Genomic DNA, 20,127 nt, shown 5'->3' with positions numbered 1-20,127 from the left:
CCGCCTTCTGCCCCTGGAGCTCCCTCTCCAGACCCTGTAGCTGATGGGACAACTGAACCTCCCAAAAAGCGCATCTCTCAAGACGGAGTACCGCCTCCATAGCGCGGTGCTAAACCTGTAAGCAACATAACCATTGAGTATATAGGGAAAGCTACGAGCACGAAAGATCAAGGGAAAGAAGAGGTAGGACTTACAAAGGCCATGTCATGATAAAAGGTATGCGCTAGGAACACGTCACTAAGCCCCTGCAGGGCTGAACTCTCAGCGGGGAGCCTCCCCTTATCCAACCACTCCCGTGGCACCCCATGCCAAACAGTGTCACACCCTCCTCAAGATCCAAGGAAAGCACCAGCAACGAAGGGACTTTCGGATCGACAGCCGTGCTGACCGAAGAAGAACTCACCCCCTTCCCCGTAGAGGGGGGGCAAAGTAGAAGGCCCCAGGGGGCAACAGTGGGAGACGGAGCAGGAGACCCTGAAGCAACAACAACGAGGGGAGAAAAGCGTGGGAGGATGACATGCATGTCGGACCTCATCACACTGGAAGAATTCAGACCACCCTTCCTCTTGGTCCCAGCGACCGCAAGAGAAGAAGGGGCAGGGACCAGGTGAACGTCGACATCAGCAGCTCCAAAACCATAACCACTCGCAGGAGGAGTGATCGAAGGGCCCTTCCTCCACATACTGGACCGGTAAACGTTAAGGTTTGGCCGTATACTCACTGCATAACAACATCAAATCAAGACCACAGGATAAGTCAGGTAGCTAGTAAAGTAGAAGATAAACATGGATGCAAGCAAAAAAGAAAAAATCTTACCAGGACTCAACTTTCAGAGGTACAAGAAGGCTTCGAAATCCAACTGATGAACGTCGAACGGGTCGCGTCCCGACATTGTCGGAGGGTGTCGAGCTTAGAGTCTCTCACAAGAGGGCAGTTCACTCTCTTGAGATAAAGGCCTCCCGGGTAGACCGCATGCATCGGGGATGTGGTAGAGAAGAAGTGATCCCTTCATGTGGTAATCCCATAATAGGATCAACAGAAGAGCCCCCTGGGAGCACGACGGGCGAAGTGGTGGCACCCGCCGTCCCCCTTCCTCAGAACGTAGAAGCACGAAAATAGGGGAATAGTGGCTGTATGCCCCGCCTGGGCAAAAAACACATATACTCCTAAAGTAATCCACCAAGAGTTGGGAGCCACCTGCCCAGGGGGAAGGCACCAATGCTCCAATACCAACTCCACAAAGTGGGAGACGGGAAGACGAAGACCGTAGGTGAAAGAAACACGATAGAGGCAGACCTCGTCCACTCGATGGGAGTAGGCACGATCGTCAGGATCGGGGACACGAAGAACAATCTCAAAAGGGATATAAAACTCGTGACGGATATAAACTAAGTCTGAGGCAGTCAGGACACTAGCAGTCTGGGCCAACGTACTGCGAGGATCCTGAATCGAGGCCCAGGGAACCCTGAGACCCCTACTGACACCAGAGGCGGTGAGGCGGTACCCGCCGGGGAAGACGACCCAGATAAGACTCCCCAGGATACTCAACCGGGGCCGTGGCCGGATCAGAGTCATCAGGAGATGACATGAATAAAGAAGGAAGGATCAAGCTACTTACTCGGAGCAACAATCTCCAACGCCCGAAGAGGGATGTCAACCTGCAACCACCAATATGTGAACTGATCAGGGAAAGTCATCTAAAAAAAAAAAATGTATAGGCTCTTACCAGGCGCCAACCGCCGCAAAGGCACTGATCGAAACAAGGCCAAGCACTAACCACTGCACAGAAGTAGAGAGCAGACCACAGGCGCCAAACGCCAAGACAGGGACACGACCAAGGCAGGAGCGACCAAGAGAAGGTTATCGGGCACGACGCGACGGTGACTGAGATCGAGAGTAGACGGGAGCGACGACAGGCGGGCATGATGGGTCAGGGGTGATGAACAGGCGGGCGCTACAGGCAGGAGGGTGTGATGCACCAAGGCAGGTGTGACTACCTGGGCGGGTGTGATGCACCAAGGCAGGCGCGATGACGGCAAGCAGACGTGGTGCGACGATGACAGGCGGGCAAGACGGCGCAAGCGTGGCCGTGGCCAAGAGTAGACGGAGCAGGCCAAAGCCAAGGCCCAAGCACGTGTGGTGGTCAGAGCACGAGCCTAGGGACAAGATCGTAGGTACACCTCTAGCAGAAAAGACACCACAAAGGCAAGCTCAAGGCAAGCTACAAGACACCAAGTCCCAAGGCTAATAGGCAAGGGAGGACATGAGAGAGATTATTTGCCGCCAACCCCCTGGGTAACATACAAGTGTATAAAGAACTCTCTTGAGCACATTGTTCCAAGAGAGTGGGGGGAAAATGATGAACCACAAATCATCCCAACCTATCAGAAGATGCCACGTGTCCCTGAACAATAAGAGATCCACCCGGACACCAACAGTAGGAGATCCACTCGGACACCAACAGCAGGAGATCCACCCGGACACTGACAGAGGAGATCCACCCGGACACCAGCTACACCTTGGGCGCCATCACCCGCACTTGGGGGCCATCCCCTGGGGCGCCATCCACCAGGGCGCCAGTTGGCCTGGGCACCACCCACCTTGGGCCAAGGACCACCTGGACATCTTTCCCTCTCAGGCCTCATCCACTGAGGTGTTGAGACCTCGACAGGGTGCAGTGATGAGCACATTTATGTGTGAAATTTTAGGGCATAAATTATACATTTTACCACATTGAACAGAGTTACTCGGTGCTTTCTTGTGCTTTTCAGGGTTTAGGTGAATTCTTGTGAAAATGAAGGAGATGATGCTACGGAGATGTTTTTAAGCTTTTTAGAAGTGTAAATGGATGCATAGCCCATCGAGTCAGCTTCGCAATGGTTCAAACGACACTTAATTCCGAGTTGAAACGAAGAAGTTATGGCCGTTTTCGTAACGACGCATGAAAATGGTCTGCAGGGGTTTATTTATAATTATTGACAGTCGGATGGAAACAAAGTGAAGCGGAAGTTCGGATTTTAGGAGCCTTAATGCAATTATCAGAAGTTACTTTACTGTACCCGAAAGATTCCATTTGGAAGGCTCTGGACAGTCCAACTTCAACTTGAGATATCTTGGGCTCCCCAACTCCGAATTGGATGAAATTTGGGTCTATTTTGGGTGATTTTTCGTAAGGAACACAATGGTGAGGCCTATATAAGCACCCCATGCTTCACGTTTTCTGAAGGACAGAATGGGTATTTTATTTATTCTTGAAGGAATCCTAGTCATCACCCTTACTCTCTCTCTCCTCCAACTTCTCGAGGGCACTTCTGGAATTCTATTTGGGATAGATTTATTTTGAAAGATATTCTCTCACCTATGGAAAGTTGAAAAATCAAAGATGCTTTGATTTTATTGCTTGGAGAAGATATCTACAAAGAAAAGGAAGCACTTGTTAGAATTGGAAGTTTACTTTTCTAGAAATAGAAGGTCTATGTAAACAATCTTCTCTTCTTCTTCTTTCTATTTTTTTCTTTTTTTCTTAGGATTCAAGGCATTGTAAAAGAGGAAGGAGAAGAGAATATTCTCTTTTCTTAGGGAATATTTCTCCTACACTTCCCTCTTTTCTCTTCTCCTCTCTTCCTCTTATAAATACCCCTTGCCCTTTGGGTTGTAAGAAGTTAGTAGTTTTAGTTCAGTTTTTAGTTAGTTTCTAGTTCAATTTTAATTCAGTTTTTTAGTGTAATTTTTATTTCATTCACTTAGTGAAATTTTCTCTTATTTTCCTATTTTTGGCTTAAGTTCTTAGTTTTGATTTCAAGTTCTTAGTTTTGATTTCATAAGTCTAGTTTAATGGTTGTAATAGTTTTAGTTTAAAGCTTCCTAGTCTAAGTTCCTATGTTGATGACAAGACATGGAGATTTAGAAGAGGAAGCCATGGTGAGTTTATTCAAGTATTCAAGCACATCAAGGTATCTCATTCTCTAAACCCTTAATCTCATTCTCCCTTTCCTCTATCTCTCTCTATCTTCTTCTTCTTCTCCCTCTATTGCTTTTATTTTTTTTATATGGTTGTGGTATGTGGATGCACTTTTACTCCTTTATTTCTTTTTATGTGATTATGAAGTGTGGCTGCGTTTTTTTTATTCCTTTCAATTCGCTTTAGTTTGATAGGTTAGATGCTCATGTGTTAGGACGTCAATTTAATCCCTTAGTTTTGTTAGATGCTTATGAGTTAGGATGCATTAATTTTCATTAGTTTAATTAGTTTAATTTAACACTTTAATTTGGTTCACTTTGCATTACTTTTAAGTTAATTAAATAGAGTGGCGTATATCTCCTCGTGTTCGACCCGTAGCTACGATTGACCCGTACGCTTGCGGTATTATTTTAACTCAAACATGCAGGTACAAGTTGGACGACACCACCACCACGTCGCCAACAAAATATACACCACCACGAGGACTCCGAGCCATCACCTACCACTTACGTAACCCAGATGGACTCAAGCACCAGGGACCTTATCTACCACGTAGAAGGATCTATCCACCAAGAATGACAACCCTACTAGGATACTAAGTCTAACGGGAAGACAACCAACCAGGGAGGAGCCCTGCTACTCAGGACTCCTCCACCCACGAAGAAGACTCCACATCAACTAGGGACTCTCCACTCCGCCATAGACCACTATAAAAGAAGAGGTATCTCACACCCTCAACCCATCTTGAATAATCACTATTCATCTATTTGCTCAGGAGATCTGACTTTGGCATCGGAGAGCCAAAGGCCGGAACCACACCTGTTCTCTCTGGTGACTTCTTGGTCCCCTTGCAAGTGACGGCACTCGTAGGACCGCCCGATGATTTCCTGACGCAACAGTTATGTTGTGTTTATTTTCTTTATTGGTCTATTCAATGGATATGACTATAAGAGTAGTAGTTGAGACAGAGCTTGTAGGACATTGGCTTGGCCATTTATTTAGAGAAGGCGAAATTGGCATTTGGGAGTTTCAATCTTTGTTTTCTGGGTTGAAACCAGATAGCCCGGAGGTGGAGGCAACAGTGGTTGTGGACATCGTGAGGATGGCGGTGGTAAAGCCATGGTGGCAATGGTGGTGGATACTGTAAAGAGCCAGGCTCAACAAGAGGTAGTAAGAAGAATAAGCAATAGACAGAGGAAGATGCCAACGAGGCTTAAGGATTAGTTGAGGGTTAGTTTTGGTTATAATAGAATCTGTTAGGATAGCTAAGCAGTTAGAAAAGTCAAGCTACACATGAGCTATAAAGGTGTAAGCATAAGAAGGGGTGAGGTGTGAAAAGTGTTGGAACTTTGTCTTTTAGGTTTCTTTTCTTGGAGGCTTTGATTCCTCGAAAATCAGAATTGTATTTCTTCTTTCTTGATCAATAAAAGTTGGAGGAATTCTTGATTTCCTTTTCTTACAGTCAAGCTCTTAACAAGTAGTGCTTTCATTGTCTTCTCACTTCATGGCTGAGAATACTCGATTGAAGAGCTTAGATGATGCGGTCAGAAAATTAATCGAGACTACCCAGCAATTGAACGATACTACAGCCGTGCAAGGAACTCGCCTGCGGGACCAGCAAGATGTCATAACAGAGCAACAAGCAGTTTTGCATGAAATCTCCAATAAGCTTGCCGCCTTGGATGGCAGAGTAAATCAGTGGACCAAAAGGGTTGACTGTAAGGGAGCTCTCCTCAAAGATGCAATCAGCTTCCACTTATGTGAGGGAGATGTTTGCAATCACTGAAGCTGTTTCTAAATGGAGGCAGTACTTACTTGGTTAGAGGTTTGTCATCCAAACATATCAAAAAAGCTCAAAAGCTCTTCTTGATCAAACTATTCAAACCCCTGAACAGCAACATTGGTTAACAAAACTAATGGGGTTCAATTATGAGATTCACTACAGACCTAGAAAGGAGAACTTGGCAGCCGATGCTCTCTAGGCAACCTGCCGCAGACATTCAGTGCATGACTCTGACAGTACCATTCTTTAAAATAGTAGATCAAATCAAACTCGAGCATGCATCACACCCTCACATCAGAGAGCTCCTTGATGGGATACGCCAGGGGGATGCCGATCATAGTGAATATACTTGGAAACATGGACTATTGTTGTGTCAGGGAAGGATAGTAATTCCAACTGATTCAGCATTGAAGACAAGATTGTTACAGGAATTCCATTCATCTCCCATTGGTGGCCATGCCGGTGTTGCTCGCACCATCGCCCGAATAACACTCAACTTTCATTGGTGTGGCTTGAAGAAGGATGTCCAGAAATTTATGGCTGAATGTGTCATTTGCCAACAAACTAAGTCTCAACATACGGCACCTGCAGGCCTCTTACAACCACTGCCCATTCCAGATCAAATATTGGAGGATTTGGCCATGGAATTCATTACAGGCCTACCAAATTCGTGTGGTAAGACAGTCATCATGGTGGTTATCGATCGCTTGAGTAAATATGCTCCTTTTAGTGCTTACACAGTCCCATTGCAGTTGGAAAGGTGGCTCAAGTTTTTGTGACAGATGTGTGTAAACCCCATGGTATTCCCAAGTCCATCGTTAGTGATAGGGATGCAGTTTTCCTCAGCAGGTTTTGGCAAGAATTATTTCAATTACAGGGAATTACACTTGCAATGAGTAGTGCGTATCACCCACAGACTGATGGGTAGTCTGAGGCTTTGAATTGTTGCTTAGAAATGTACCTCAGAAGCTATGTGTGTGACTGCCCTGAGCACTGGTCTAAAATTTACCTTGGGCTGAATTTTGGTATAATACAGCTTTTCACTTAGCTGCTCAGATGACTCCATTTGAGGTAGTGTTTAACAGGAAACCACCAATCATCTTAAGGTATGTACAGGAGACTTCCCAGCTAGAGGCTTTGGATCAGGAGTTATTACAACGGAATAGAGTACTGCAACAGCTTAAGGATAACTTACATCAAGCTCAACTTCGGATGCAACATCGGGCCGATAAACATAGAAGCGAAAAGCAGTTTGCAGTGGGAAACTATGTCCTTGTCAAGCTCAAACCTTATCGGCAGTCCTCCATCGCTAATCAGAGCTCCAACAAGTTTGCTCAACGATTCTATGACCCCTACTTGGTTGTGGAAAGAATTGGGGCTGTGGCTTATAAATTACAACTACCTGAGGGGGCTAAGATCCATCTAGTGTTCCATGTCTCACTACTTAAACAATTCAGAGGGGATCCATCAGGGCCACAGGTGGCCTTACCACAGTTCTCCACGGGTACTCAACCCATTTGTTCTCTCCTAGCTATGCTCTACCATAGAGTAATTCAGCGGAAGGACGAACACATTCCACAAGTTCTCATCTAGTGGGATGGGTTGCCACTCGAAGCTACTTCTTGGGAGGATCTTTCAATCATGAAGCATGATTACCTTGAGCTGGACCATGAGGACAAGGTTCCTTTTTAAGGGGAGGCAACTGTAACGAGCCAGGCTCAACAAGAGGTAGTACGAAGAATCAGCAATAGACAGAGGAGGGTGCCAGCGAGGCTTAAGGATTAGTTGAGGGTAAGTTTTGGTTATGACAGAATCTGTTAGGAAGTTATGTTGGACAACTAAGCAGCTAGAAAAGTCAAGCTACACATGAGCTATAAAGGTGTAAACATAAAAAGGGGTGAGGTGTGAAAAATGTTAGAACTTTGTCTTTTAGGTTTCTTTTTTTGGAGGCTCTGATTCCTTGAGAATCAGAATTGTATTTCTTCTTTCTTGATCAATAAAAGTTGCAGAAATTCTTGAGTTCCTTTTCTTATAGCCAAGCTCTTAACAGATACAGCTATGGTGGCGGCGGTGGAGGTGGATACAGCCGTGATGGTGACCGTGGCTACGAAAGAAGAAAGAAGAGAAAAGAAGAAGAAAGAAGAAAGAAGTGAGGTTAGAGACGAGGGTAATATCATCTTTTGAACTGTTGTTTTAACAACATTATCCACTTAGGGTATGGTTGATAGAATCTTTCAAAAGTAGGGGAGGACATTATCATTATTCAAAACTTAGGGTGGGATTTGATATTATGGATACTTAGAGGGAGGGGATGATATTTACCCTTAAAAAAATTATTTTGATTGATTTTTTTATTTTTCTATTTTCATAAGAACCTATTTTGGTTGACAGGAACAAGTAACTGATTCTTGCTGACGTTAACATACTTATTTCTATGGTTTTTTTTTTTTTTTTACTCTAATATGGAATATGAAACTTGGAGAGTCGATCCGTTGACCTCCTTTGGGGGCATGTGCTTTAACTAGCATTAATGAGTTTGTGCTTTAACTAGCACTTATGTCTATGTTTATTAATGAGTTTACTTTCTTACAAATTCAAATAAAAATCGTATCATCTCCTTGGCCTAGGATAGTACTTATTCTCCTGAAAATGCCCATTTATACAAGTTATTAATGTTCTAACGTTATGAACTATAAATGTTCTCACGTTATGAACGTACTTACAATATTTTTCGTTAGAGTACAAGTTATTAATGTTCTAACGTTATGAACTATAAATGTTCTCTTGTTATATATATATAACTTGATCAAGACAATGTAGCTACTGTGGCTGAAGCAACGCGCCTCTTCCTCCAAGACGTACACCAATAGCATGTATATGTGATTGCTGCACATAAAAGGATGACTAACACCACCCATGCCGAATTGTTCAGCACCCTCGCCCAAATGTCCCCACCTCCTGGTTCATGGTTATTAGGAGTAGCTACATCTGATGTCACCGGCCATCACCTGCAAAAGAAAAAGAAGACAAAGATCACCAATTGAAGAACTCTTTCTTCTTGCTCGCCTTGCCTATGTTTACGACCTTTTCTTGCTTGGTTTGCTAGTTGGACTAGAAAGTGGAACGAAGCATGGAAGCTTTGAAGTAATGGCATTGGGACGTTGAATGTGTGTGTGTTGTATGCACTCTACATCTGTAGATTTCCGACTACCAAGTTCTGAAAACTTGCAATCTATCTTCTTCATCTTTCTGTCCTCCCTCTCCTCATCTTTTATAACCTCATTCTTTTACTTGTCTTCTGATTTAGTGCTCCCAATATCCACTTTTTCTTCTATTTGCCTACCAAACTTCCTTGTAGCTGCACTGAGAGAGAGAGAGAGAGAGAGAGAGAGAGAGAGAGAGAGAGAGAGAGAGAGAGAGAGATGGAGGAGTGAAATCAATCGAAACGGGTTAGGTTAGGGGTGGGTGCGGTGAAGTTAAGTTGGGTTAGGGGTGAGTGGTTGGATTCAATCCTGACCATGTGATTAAAACCTGCAATGTGTCGCCTTCTCTGACTGCACTGGACGTGCAATGGGGGATCATACAGTGGGAGCAATAAAAATCCTAAAAGCCGAACTCAAGAAGCATTGGTCTCCTCTGTGATGCAACAGGGAATGTAACGCACATCCAACGGCCAATAGTACTTGGGCAGTGGCTGCATGCCCCAGCATTGCGAGCCATCGGATGATGTGCTACACTCCCTGTCGCGCTACAGAAAGAATGGCTCCACTACTACACATGTCTATGTATTTTGTAAAATCTCTACATTATTATTTAGGTAATAAAGATTTGAATTAGTCAAATGATCATATTTCTTATTATGCTTGAGGGTTAAATGAGGGACAAAGAACCAAAAGGTGGCCTTCATGTCTAAAAGGGAGTGCGTGCAAGGGCGGCATCGGCATTGGGAAGGGAACATTTTCATTTTGCGGGGGTTGGGGCGGTCATTTTAGGGGGGCTGTATCTGAGCGCTGGCTGCATACAATCACGTAACTTTCTTTTTCCCATATAATTTTACTTTTTTGCGCTTCTAATGTAACATACAATTTTTTCAATGAGGATAAATATTGTCATTTCATATATATATATATATATATATATATACTCTAAAAATGTGGATCACAATGACAACTTTTGATAATGACATAAAGACTGAGTATTCTTTAGCCCCATTCACTGAAGCGGGTTCCAATGTATGTAGGAGGTATCGGAGGTAATTTTGGGGAATATACTAAAATCTAGGCTGGGTTTGTGAACCCTAGAATGGTGGTATTCCATTCAGTCATTTTCAAATTAGTTTCAAAAACCCATTTGTACCTTTAACTTAAAATTTTTTTGGAAATAAGATGGGCATTTGAAAGGTGTCAAGGTCTAAATAAACCTCCCTACTTATATATATATCAAAAGCGAAACTCTGTAGAACTGAGTCTATAAGGTAATTTTTTTCTCTACTTATTTTCATTTCTTTACATATTTTATTTCAGTAGATGATTATTTATTTCAATTATTTAGATAATTTATTAGTTTTAACTAATTAATTACTATATTAATTAGTGTACATACCTTTTTCTTTTCCCAAAATTACCCCTTTTACGTTGTTAAAATGAAAATTTTCTAGAAATAGTTTTTGAAAATATCCTTTTTATAGGCGTCATCCTGTCAAAATTATGATAGTCAAGGGCCTTTTTGGTATCATTTTTCATTCTCATTTTGGCCTATTTAAAAAAAAACAATCATTACTAAAAAGGAAATTGGGCCAAAGCCCATATATATTTTGGAAAATAGATTGCAAAATGAAAAATAAGTTTGGTAATCTACCAATGTGTTAATAATTTTTATAATATTTTTTAACAAATGGGCTCAAGCTATAGGCTTTTTTTGTTTTAGAGAAATTGGGCCAAAGCCCCATATATATATTAGTGATATCTGAAGAAATTCTTCCATCACCCATCTTTTACTTTTTCTTCTTCTTCTTACCACGCTCTCGTAAACCGCTTCCTTCTCCTTCAACCCTGAACATCATCTCACTGCCCTGCATCTCAACTGCAAACCCGACTCCCTGTGCCCATGCAACTTACACTCGACGCCTTCCCTACACACCTAGTCCCACTCCCAACCGCAAACCCTCCCCTTGTTTCATTCCCATCTACAACCACAAACCCTCCCCTATTTCTTTCCCATCTGCAAGCCCTTTTCTGAAATCTCTACCCCATCTCTCCAACGCATCCTATCCTTTTCTGAAATCTACAAGGGGTAATCCTATACAGATTTTGTGCTAAAAGGCCTAATCCTATCCTTGTGCCGCTCAGGGTTCCCTTCCCTGTAACTAATCCTTTCTCCCTCCCTTTTAATATTTCTATAAGACAAATCCACAGTGAAAAAGTATACAGAAATATCTATTCAACCACAAGCAAACAAAATCAAATATTTATTCAATCCATAGCTTCAAACGAATGGCATCAACTGCAGCAGTGGATGTGTGTTTCCACTTACAGCTTATTAAACCAGAGGTAGCTACAACTCAACCAAGTACTGATTTGGAGTTGACCAAATTATTGGACAGCTTTGACGACCTGTTTGCAGAGCCCAAAACCCTGCCCCCAATCAGATCACATGACCATACCATATCTCTAAAATTTGGTACTGCACCTGTTAAAGGCAGACCATACAGGTATCCCCATTTTCAGAAGTTTGAGATAGAGAGATTAGTAAAGGAAATGCTTGCCAGTGGGGTGATTCAACCAAGCCACAGTCCTTTTTCTTCGTCAGTAATTTTGGTGAAAAAGAAGGATGGCACATGGAGAATCTGTGTGGACTATAGGGCATTGAATGCAGTGACAATTCCTGATCGATTTTCAATCCCAAACTGGATTTACACTCTGGGTACCATCAGATCAGAGTTAAGGTAGAAGATATGCCAAAGACAGCATTTAGGACTCATGATGGCTTGTATGAAATTCTTGTTATGCCTTTTGGCCTTATAAATGCTCCCTTCACATTTCAGTCTTTGATGAATGATGTATGTCGACCAGTTCTTTGAAATTTTATTCTAGTATTTTTTGATGATATTTTGGTTTATAGTAAAACTTGGAAAGATCATTTATTACATCTTACGGTAACCTTGCAAAATTTTAGGAGTAATGAGTTGTATGCGAAGAGGAGCAAATGCTCTTTTGGTACAGCTTCGGTGGAGTATTTGGGCCACATTGTCTCAGCTGAGGGAGTGACAGTAGATTCATCTAAGGTAGCTGCTATCACTCAATGGCCACCTCCTACAAATGTGAAGGAGCTTAGAGGGTTTTTGGGCTTAACAGGATATTATAGAAGGTTCATTAAAGGTTATGCTCACATAGCAGCCCCAATGACTGATTTGCTTAAAAAAGGAGGGTTTTCTTGGAATAAGGAGGCACACCTAGCCTTTGAAGTCTTGAAGCAAGCAGCAACTTCGACCCCTATCCTTGCCCTTCCAAATTTTGAGAAGCTTTTTGTATTGGAGATTGATGCTTCAGGGTTCGGAATTGGTGTTGTCCTTTCTCAAGAGGGCCACCCTATTGCCTACTATAGTAGGAAGCTCTCCTCAAAGATGCAGTCAGCTTCCACTTATGTGAGGGAGATGTTTGCAATTACTGAAGCTGTTTCTAAATGGAGGCAGTACTTACTTGGTAAGAGGTTTGTCATCCAAACAGATCAAAAAAGCTTAAAATCTCTTCTTGATCAAACTATTCAAACCCCTGAACAACAACATTTGGTTAACAAAACTAATGGGGTTCAATTATGAGATTCACTACAGGCCTGGAAAGGAGAACTTGGCTGCCGATGCTCTCTAGGCAACCTGCCGCAGACATTCAGTGCATGATTTTGACAGTACCATTCTTTGAAATAGTGGATCAAATCAAACTTGAGCATGCGTCACACCCTCACATCAGAGATCTCCTTGATGGGATACGCCAGGGGGATGCCGATCATAGTGAATATACTTGGAAACTTGGACTGTTGTTGTGTCAGGGAAGGATAGTAATTCCAACTGATTCAACATTGAAGACAAGATTGTTACAGGAATTCCATTCCTCTCCCATTGGTGGCCATGCCGGTGTTGCTTGCACCATCGCACGAATAACACTCAACTTTCATTTGCGTGGCTTGAAGAAGGATGTCCAGAAATTTGTGGCTGAATGTGTCATTTGCCAACAAACTAAGTCTCAACATATGGCACTAGCAGGCCTCTTACAACCACTTCCCATTCCAGATCAAATATTGGAGGATTTGGACATGGAATTCATCACAAGACTACCAAATTCGTGTGGTAAGACAGTCATCATGGTGGTTATCGATTGCTTGAGTAAATATGCTCATTTTAGTGCTTTACACAGTCCCATTACAGTTGCAAAGGTGGCTCAAGTTTTTGTGACAGATGTGGGTAAACTCCATGGTATTCCCAAGTCCATCGTTAGTGATAAGGATGCAGTTTTGCTCAGTAGGTTTTGGCAAGAATTATTTTGATTATAGGGAACTACAGTTGGTCGAGGAAGCTTGAATACAAGAGAGCCCTTCCTCTTGGCACCCATGGCAAGGACAATGCTAGGCGTAGACGTCGAAAGATCGGCCACGTCGGCATCCCTCGTCATAACTGGAATGGAGGAGGCATCCCTGCAGGGACATGAGGCCTTAGGAGCAGCCTCCATAGCTGCCTTCCTCTTCGTGACATTGGCGCGGAAACGAGAAGGGTCAGGTCAAAGATCCACTGACAACACAATATCAGAAGAAGATAAGTCAGCATCGAGACAAACAAACAGAAAAACAAGGTATAAAAGACGAATAAAGACCAAACCAAGAATTTACCAAGACTCAACTTCCAAAGGAATAGAAAGGCTTCTGACTCCAATTGTCGAACGTTGAACTTATTGCCTCTCAAGCACCAGCTGAAGGACTCGTTCTCAAGGTCACTCAAATTCGGGGGTGGTTCGCACTCTGCAAGTTGATCTCCTCCCAATGGGTTTGAAATGAGTATTGAGGGATAGAAGCGAAGAAAAATTGGTCCCTCCAGCATTTAGCTGAATTGGGCATCCCCTCGAAGAAATTGAAACCAGCAAAGGAACCCTTAAGGGAACGACTGTGAAAATGGTACCACCCACCTCCTCCCCTCAATGTATAAAAATGTAAGAATAGGGGAACAGTAGCAGCATGACTGAGTCGAGCAAGGAACACAAAAAAACGTAAGATAACCCACCATAAATTGGGTAATAACTGCCCAGGGGTAAGATGCTAGTGGTCTAGCACCAACTCGGCAAACGGGAGAATAGGGAAGCGAAGACTGTTAGCGAAGGTGATCTTATACAAGCATATCTCATCGGCTCGGTGGGAAAAGGCCAGATCACTCTCCCTAGGGACACGGAGAACTATGCCGGGAGGGATGTGGTACAACTAACGTAGGGACGCCAGATCAGAAGAGGACAAAGAACTATGGTAATGTCCAATCCCAGTAGTCTCTGAAGCAAGAACAGATACCCCGGAGTCGTCTCCATTAGAGTGACCATCCGAGTCTGGGCTCTCGGTAGAATGGACAAGACGAGTGTCCCCCTCCCCCTCATCACTGAGTATAGGCCTAGGGGAAGGCAATGGGGGAAGGGTGTCCACATCCGACTCAGACGAGGACGAGTCTAGTGTAGCCCCTTCGGCATCAGGTCGTCCACATATATCGTCAAAGTCAGAGCTACTCAACATAGCAATGCAAAGAGAAGACTTACTCAAATGAAGCTCCCTAAAACCAAGGTACCTCGACGACAAATCGAACTACACCTGTGAGAAAGATCAACTTCAAGTCAGTATTCAAAAAAAAAAGGAAGAGAGAGAGGGAAGAAGAAGGTAATCGCCGAACCTCAAGAGAAGGAGAGATAAGCTCGAAGCACAAAACCAACAGCCAAGGTTGCGGGCGAGCGCAGATGAGCGCGGACGATGAGGTCGTGGGCGACAAGGCGTGAGCGACGAGGTAGCGGGAGACGAGCGAGATCGTGGGCTACGAGGATGTGGGCGACAAGGTACGGGCAACGAGCGTGGACGCGAGCGACCAACACGGGCGGACGAGATCCAGGCGACGAGGTCGTGGGTGACAAGGTGTAGGCGACGAGGTCATAGGCGATGAGTGCAGACGCGGGCGACCAACACAAGCAGACAAGATCTGGGCGACGAGGCCATGGGCGACAAGGCGCCGGCGACGCGTGTGGACGCTAACAACCAAAATGGGCGGACGAGATCCGACCGACAAGGAGCGGGCGACGAGCACAGATGGAGCGTAGACAAGCACGGGCAAGCACCGGCGCAGGCGACCAGCAAGAGCGATGAGGTCACCAGTGACAAATGCGTGCGGACGACGAGGTCGCGGGCAACGAGCATGGGTGACAAGAGCAACTAGAGCAAGGCCCCAGACACGGACAAAAAAAAAAAAAGAAGAGAAAATCTCTCTCTCTCTCAAAGGGAAAAAATGGCAAGCACTAGGGGGCAAAAGAAATGTAGTTGAAACTTGGAAGACAAGGGAAAGAAAATGCACTTGACCAATGAGGAAAAATAACAAACACTTGGAGGGCAAGAGCAAACACACTTGGTGAAGAATGGTGAAAGGAGAGGAGAGCAAAAGCACTTGAGGAAGGAGAGACAAGAGTGAAAATGACAAGGCTTCAATAAAGGAAAAAAGTGAGGAGGAAAAGAAAGAAAAGCAAGAAGGTAGTGGGGGAGATTTGAACCCCTCACCTCTCCCACTTACCAACTCCCTACAAGAAAAAATAGCCATCCATACAGAACTCCTCCCTAGAGGTCTTATTTGCGATGAGCCCCTCACAAGACTAAGACAACACAGATACTACTCTCTTGAGCACTCCATTCCAAGAGAGTGGGGGGCAAGTGATAAACCAAAAATATACGAGCCAATCCCGAGATGCCACATGTCCTGACACAAAGGGGAGGCTAGCTCAAGCCCAGCCGCGACAGAACCAGTTCGGTAACCCAAGAGGAATAGGACCCAAGAGGCCACCCCAAAGGCCAAGTCTACTATGCAAGCCATGGGGTCCAACCATGACATCATCGGCAAGATCTACATTATCCTATCACTAAAAGACAGCAACTGGAGGTATACCAAAGGGAGGACTATCCCAAAGAGGTATAAGCCTAACTGAATTCAACATGAGAAGAAGACGCTTAGGGAACGTCTTCCCTACTAGAACTCTACATCTCACAAGGAACTATTCCAAATACAACTCTACTACGTGATAGACGCTTCCACGAAGAATACTTATCAGCAACTGGGACTCTCTACACCGCCATACTCAACTATAAATACTCAGGTATTCTAACTCATTAATCATCTTGAATTTTAGTAATTCATTTGTTGCTAATAGAGATCTAACTTAGGCATCGGAGAGTCCTAGGCCGGAACCAGACCGGTTCTCTCTTGTCCCTGATGTTCTTTTGCAGGTTGCGGTACCCGAAGGACCTACCGAAGATTTCCTGACGCAACAGGTAGGGCAGTCATTTCGCCCTGCCTGTGTGAGGAAGCAAGCTTGCATCATGAGCAGGCGGCAGTAGACGATCTGGATCCGGCAATTTACACCTTTAGTAAGATAGTATTATCTTTTTTATATCCATGGAATTTTCTTATTGATACCTTTTAGAGTGTAAATAATGAGTTACTTTTTTTTTTTCCCCCTTCTTATAATAAAATCTTATCATTTCACATATGCACTCGAAAAATAGCAATACACAATGTGAGCCAAGAATGGCATGATGCTGATGCTGTTACTTTCAAATTATTTTGAAAACCTTTTTTTTTACCTTCATTTAAAGAACTTTGGATAATAAGACAAATGATAATCAAAAGATTTTACATTATCGATAGAGGAGTCATTCCCTTTATCTATTAACGTATGTAATAGAATATCTCATGCCAATTTCATACCAAATTAAATGCAACAAACACCGATTTCCTGAACAATTTTAATGGTACGTACCCAAGGCTTACAAATGGAAGGAAGAAGATGGATTAAAGCTACATTTGGTATGTATTCTAGGTTGATTTTGCATTCTCGGATGACAAAAATAGTTGTTTTTATCGTCTGAGAATGCAAAATCAACCAAGAATGCAAATGCATACCAAACACAACCTAAGATAAAATGATTGCTTACTTGCTTGCCCTAAAGATCCATATTCAAAAGCGCTAACAATAATCTAGAGATTCCTCCTTTTGTTGAGATGCAAAGCCGTGAGCACTACCAGTATGAGAAAGATCAGAGCTCCAAGGAGAGACAAAACAATGGAAGCAGTAGTGAAGTGACAGTACTTCTCCAACATGTCACAGATCTTCTCCCACTTCGCAGGCTCATTCTCTTTATGTTGCGTCAAGAAATCGTTGGTGGGTCCTGCAGGTGCCGCAACCTACAAAAGGACCTTAGTGACAAGGGAGAACCGGTGTGGTTCATGCCTAGAACTCTCCGATGCCTAAGTTAGATCTCTCTGAGCAAAAAATGAATAGTTAGAATTCAAGATGGGTTAATGAGGTAGAGTACTTTGGAATTTATAGTGGAGTGTGACGGTGTGGAGAGTCCCAGTTGGTAACGAGTAGTCCTCGTAGTAGATAGACGTTCCTTGCTGGTAGGATCTATCACTTAGTTTGTTGCTCTCCTATGGGAGGTAGAGTCCCAGTAGGGAAGATGTTCTTGGTAGATAGACATGCATGCGCCCATGTATGTTGGATAAGATCCTTGGTGCATGAGTCCATCTGAGATTGTGCCTTTTGTAGGTGGTACCTTCAACTGGTGAGGTGATGTATATCTCGGCGATGATGTTAGTGGCTTGCATATAGTACTTGGTCTTGAACTTTGGGTGGCCTTGTTGGTTCCTTTCCTTCTGGGCCAATCAAGTGAGACATAAAGTGGTCGGGCTTGGGGTGGTCTTCCTCTTGTGCCAGGACCCGTGGTGGCTCATGATTGTCCTGTATAATTTTCGGTTTATCACTTTGTATCCCACAGCGCCAATGGCAGCAGCTGCTCCACTATTGGAGAAGAGCAGCGCCACCATGACTAGATCAAGGACGAGGATGGTCACATTTGTTTTCGGCCCCCAACTTCAACATCAACAACCCCAGAGAAGACGTTGCATAAGCACAAGCCACCATGTTTGCTATAAGGAAATATCTGTAACCACAAAGCTCCACAACAAACTTGGTTAGTTACTATACACTTTTGAACACCCCAAAAACTGTTTCTCAGCATAGAAACGTTAGAGAGAGAGAGAGAGAGAGAGAGAGAGAGAGAGAGAGAGATTATTCAAATTGGAGACTGGAACTCATTGTAGAACATACAAATAGGCATAGCTCATTTGAAGGAAATTGGTAATGATTCTAGTTCCAGAAGTATTATTGAAGCCAAACCTCGTACCACAAAACTATGAATTTCCACTTGTAGGACAACATTTTTTCAGTGGATCTCCTAAACCGGAGTTGGTACGCCAAGTTGTCCGACCCGTCGGTTGTCCTGTTTGATGCTATTCTTGACTTATTTATTCGTTTTGATAAGGCAAGATCCCAAGTTTGCAAACCGGATAAAAATTATCAAGACACAACTTGAAAGAAGATATAAGGTAGTTAGCCCATGAAATAAGATATAAGAAGGCAGATAGCTCAAGAAGAAGCCAGTGCAACCATAGCAAAAGGTGTATCAAATGTGTTAATTAAAAAAATGTCATTATCATAACATGCATTGCCCATTTCACAAACTCAGCTACACCAACATCAGATCCATCTTCTAAAATTACAAATTTTCACACAATCCAATAACCTAGTGTTGCTCCTTCAAGGACAATTGCTACCAATAAGGTTATGCATATCTTTACTACATGGAGGAAATGTTGAAAACATATTTCCATAGAATTTAGCATTGGACATTGTAGACACTGAATTTTGTCACCCCCCGGCGATGATGACAACAGGATATGGACAAACATCGGTATCTCTCTCAAGAAGGACTCTTGTCCCTACATCTAAGCCAAATCACCCTAACATCCCTAAAATGACTTATAAGACCCTTGTACCAAATGCTGAAGGAGGTACAACCACGGGCCCAGACACACCCTGAACCCCAAAAATGGCCCATTTAGGCCCAAAAAGTGAAATGAGGGGGACCACACTGTCCACGGTGCCGTGGACAGAATCCCACGCCCTTGTGGAGGTCTCCCAAGGCAATGGTGTATGGAGCCACGCCGCCGTGGAGGATTACGATGTCAACAGGCTGACGTCATCCACGACGCTGTGGTTGTCCTCCACGGCGCCGTAGAGGACCTATCCAGGTTTGAAGGGTGGGACACCCCCTATAAATAGGAGGGTTCCCCTCCCCTCATTTCATGGATTTTCAGGGTAGGGAGACCCTCCTAGTGTGAAATTTACCCCTTCTAGCCCTGATTTTCTCCTCAAGAGTGTCCGTTAACGCCGGTTCCTGAGTGTGGGTAGATCCTTCGATTACCCGTTCGATAAAAGAGTGATTTCATTCCCTCCGAGTCGTTATCCCGTCTGTGCATGGATAACAAAAGACTCCTTTTATAGCCGTTATTATGTCTGAATACAGATAGTTGCAAACAAAATTAAATACTTGAAGGATTGGTATAGTAATTAGCCAACGGTACATTCTGACAGTTGCAATAATTTTGATAAAATCATATAGAAAAGAAAAGAATCAACCAAAACAAACTTTGAAGAGGTACCAATAAGCGAAAATTTAGACACAGAACATGAATATAATATGCATAGAAAGGTGAAGATGATACATTTCTTCAATATAATAAGAAGGTTCAAATATATCAAACTTCCATGTACCTCGGGTAAGTGGTTCTTAAGTAATGGGTTGTCAAACGCTGGTTGTTTGTAGAAATCAATACAATCATAGATTTCGCCATAATCCGTCTGTAAAATAACAAATCATCTACCATTGATCATTCAAAGTATGTATGCCAATAATAATAGGAATAATGAAACAATTTATCATCTATATATCAAGAGAAGGACTAGTAGTGAGTGATCAATATACAGACCTTGAAACTCTTGACTGCAGACTTGTTCAGACGTTTGAGTTGTCTCTCCAACTCAACATCATCTTCTTCTTCCATGGTGAGGGTAGTTCTTCCTCCATAAACTCTGACATGATTTTCGAATCAAAATAAATTGCAGAGGAGTTCTTCGGTTCCTAGAGAGAGTAATCTTAAAGAAGCTTCTTCATCAGAAGTAGAACATCTTGTTAAACTTGGACTACATGGTGAAGGGTGTACATCAGGATCAGTTCCCATTAGGACCACAAAAGAAGATTTGAC

At 43.4% G+C, this 20,127-nt stretch overlaps 1 protein-coding gene across 1 annotated transcript; it reads right to left on the bottom strand.

The window, feature by feature from the left end:
• Positions 1–16,998: 16,998 nt before the first annotated feature.
• LOC122668516 (CASP-like protein 1E1) lies at positions 16,999–18,241 on the bottom strand. The gene is made up of 3 exons (XM_043865070.1): positions 18,207–18,241; positions 17,785–17,893; positions 16,999–17,205 (listed from the first exon to the last, which is right to left on the bottom strand). Exons 1-3 carry the CDS (start codon positions 18,239–18,241, stop codon positions 16,999–17,001), a joined length of 351 nt encoding a protein of 116 aa, XP_043721005.1.
• Positions 18,242–20,127: the final 1,886 nt, after the last annotated feature.

Source organism: Telopea speciosissima, chromosome 7 (genome assembly GCF_018873765.1).
Source record: "Telopea speciosissima isolate NSW1024214 ecotype Mountain lineage chromosome 7, Tspe_v1, whole genome shotgun sequence".
Classification (NCBI taxonomy): Eukaryota; Viridiplantae; Streptophyta; class Magnoliopsida; order Proteales; family Proteaceae; genus Telopea; species Telopea speciosissima.
Note: the sequence above shows the minus strand (reverse complement) of the source record. Positions and strands in the feature narration are given on the sequence as shown.

What these genes read in the sequence shown, in the direction of transcription:
- LOC122668516 (XM_043865070.1), bottom strand. Translation starts at nt 18,241, where the DNA reads ATGTTGTCCTACAAGTGGAAATTCATAGTTTTGTG. An exon ending in TGGAAATTCATAGTTTTGTG is followed by an intron (nt 17,894 to 18,206) that starts GTACGAGGTTTG and finishes TTGATGTTGAAG; the next exon opens with TTGGGGGCCGAAAACAAATG. An exon ending in TTGGCGCTGTGGGATACAAA is followed by an intron (nt 17,206 to 17,784) that starts GTGATAAACCGA and finishes GTCCTTTTGTAG; the next exon opens with GTTGCGGCACCTGCAGGACC.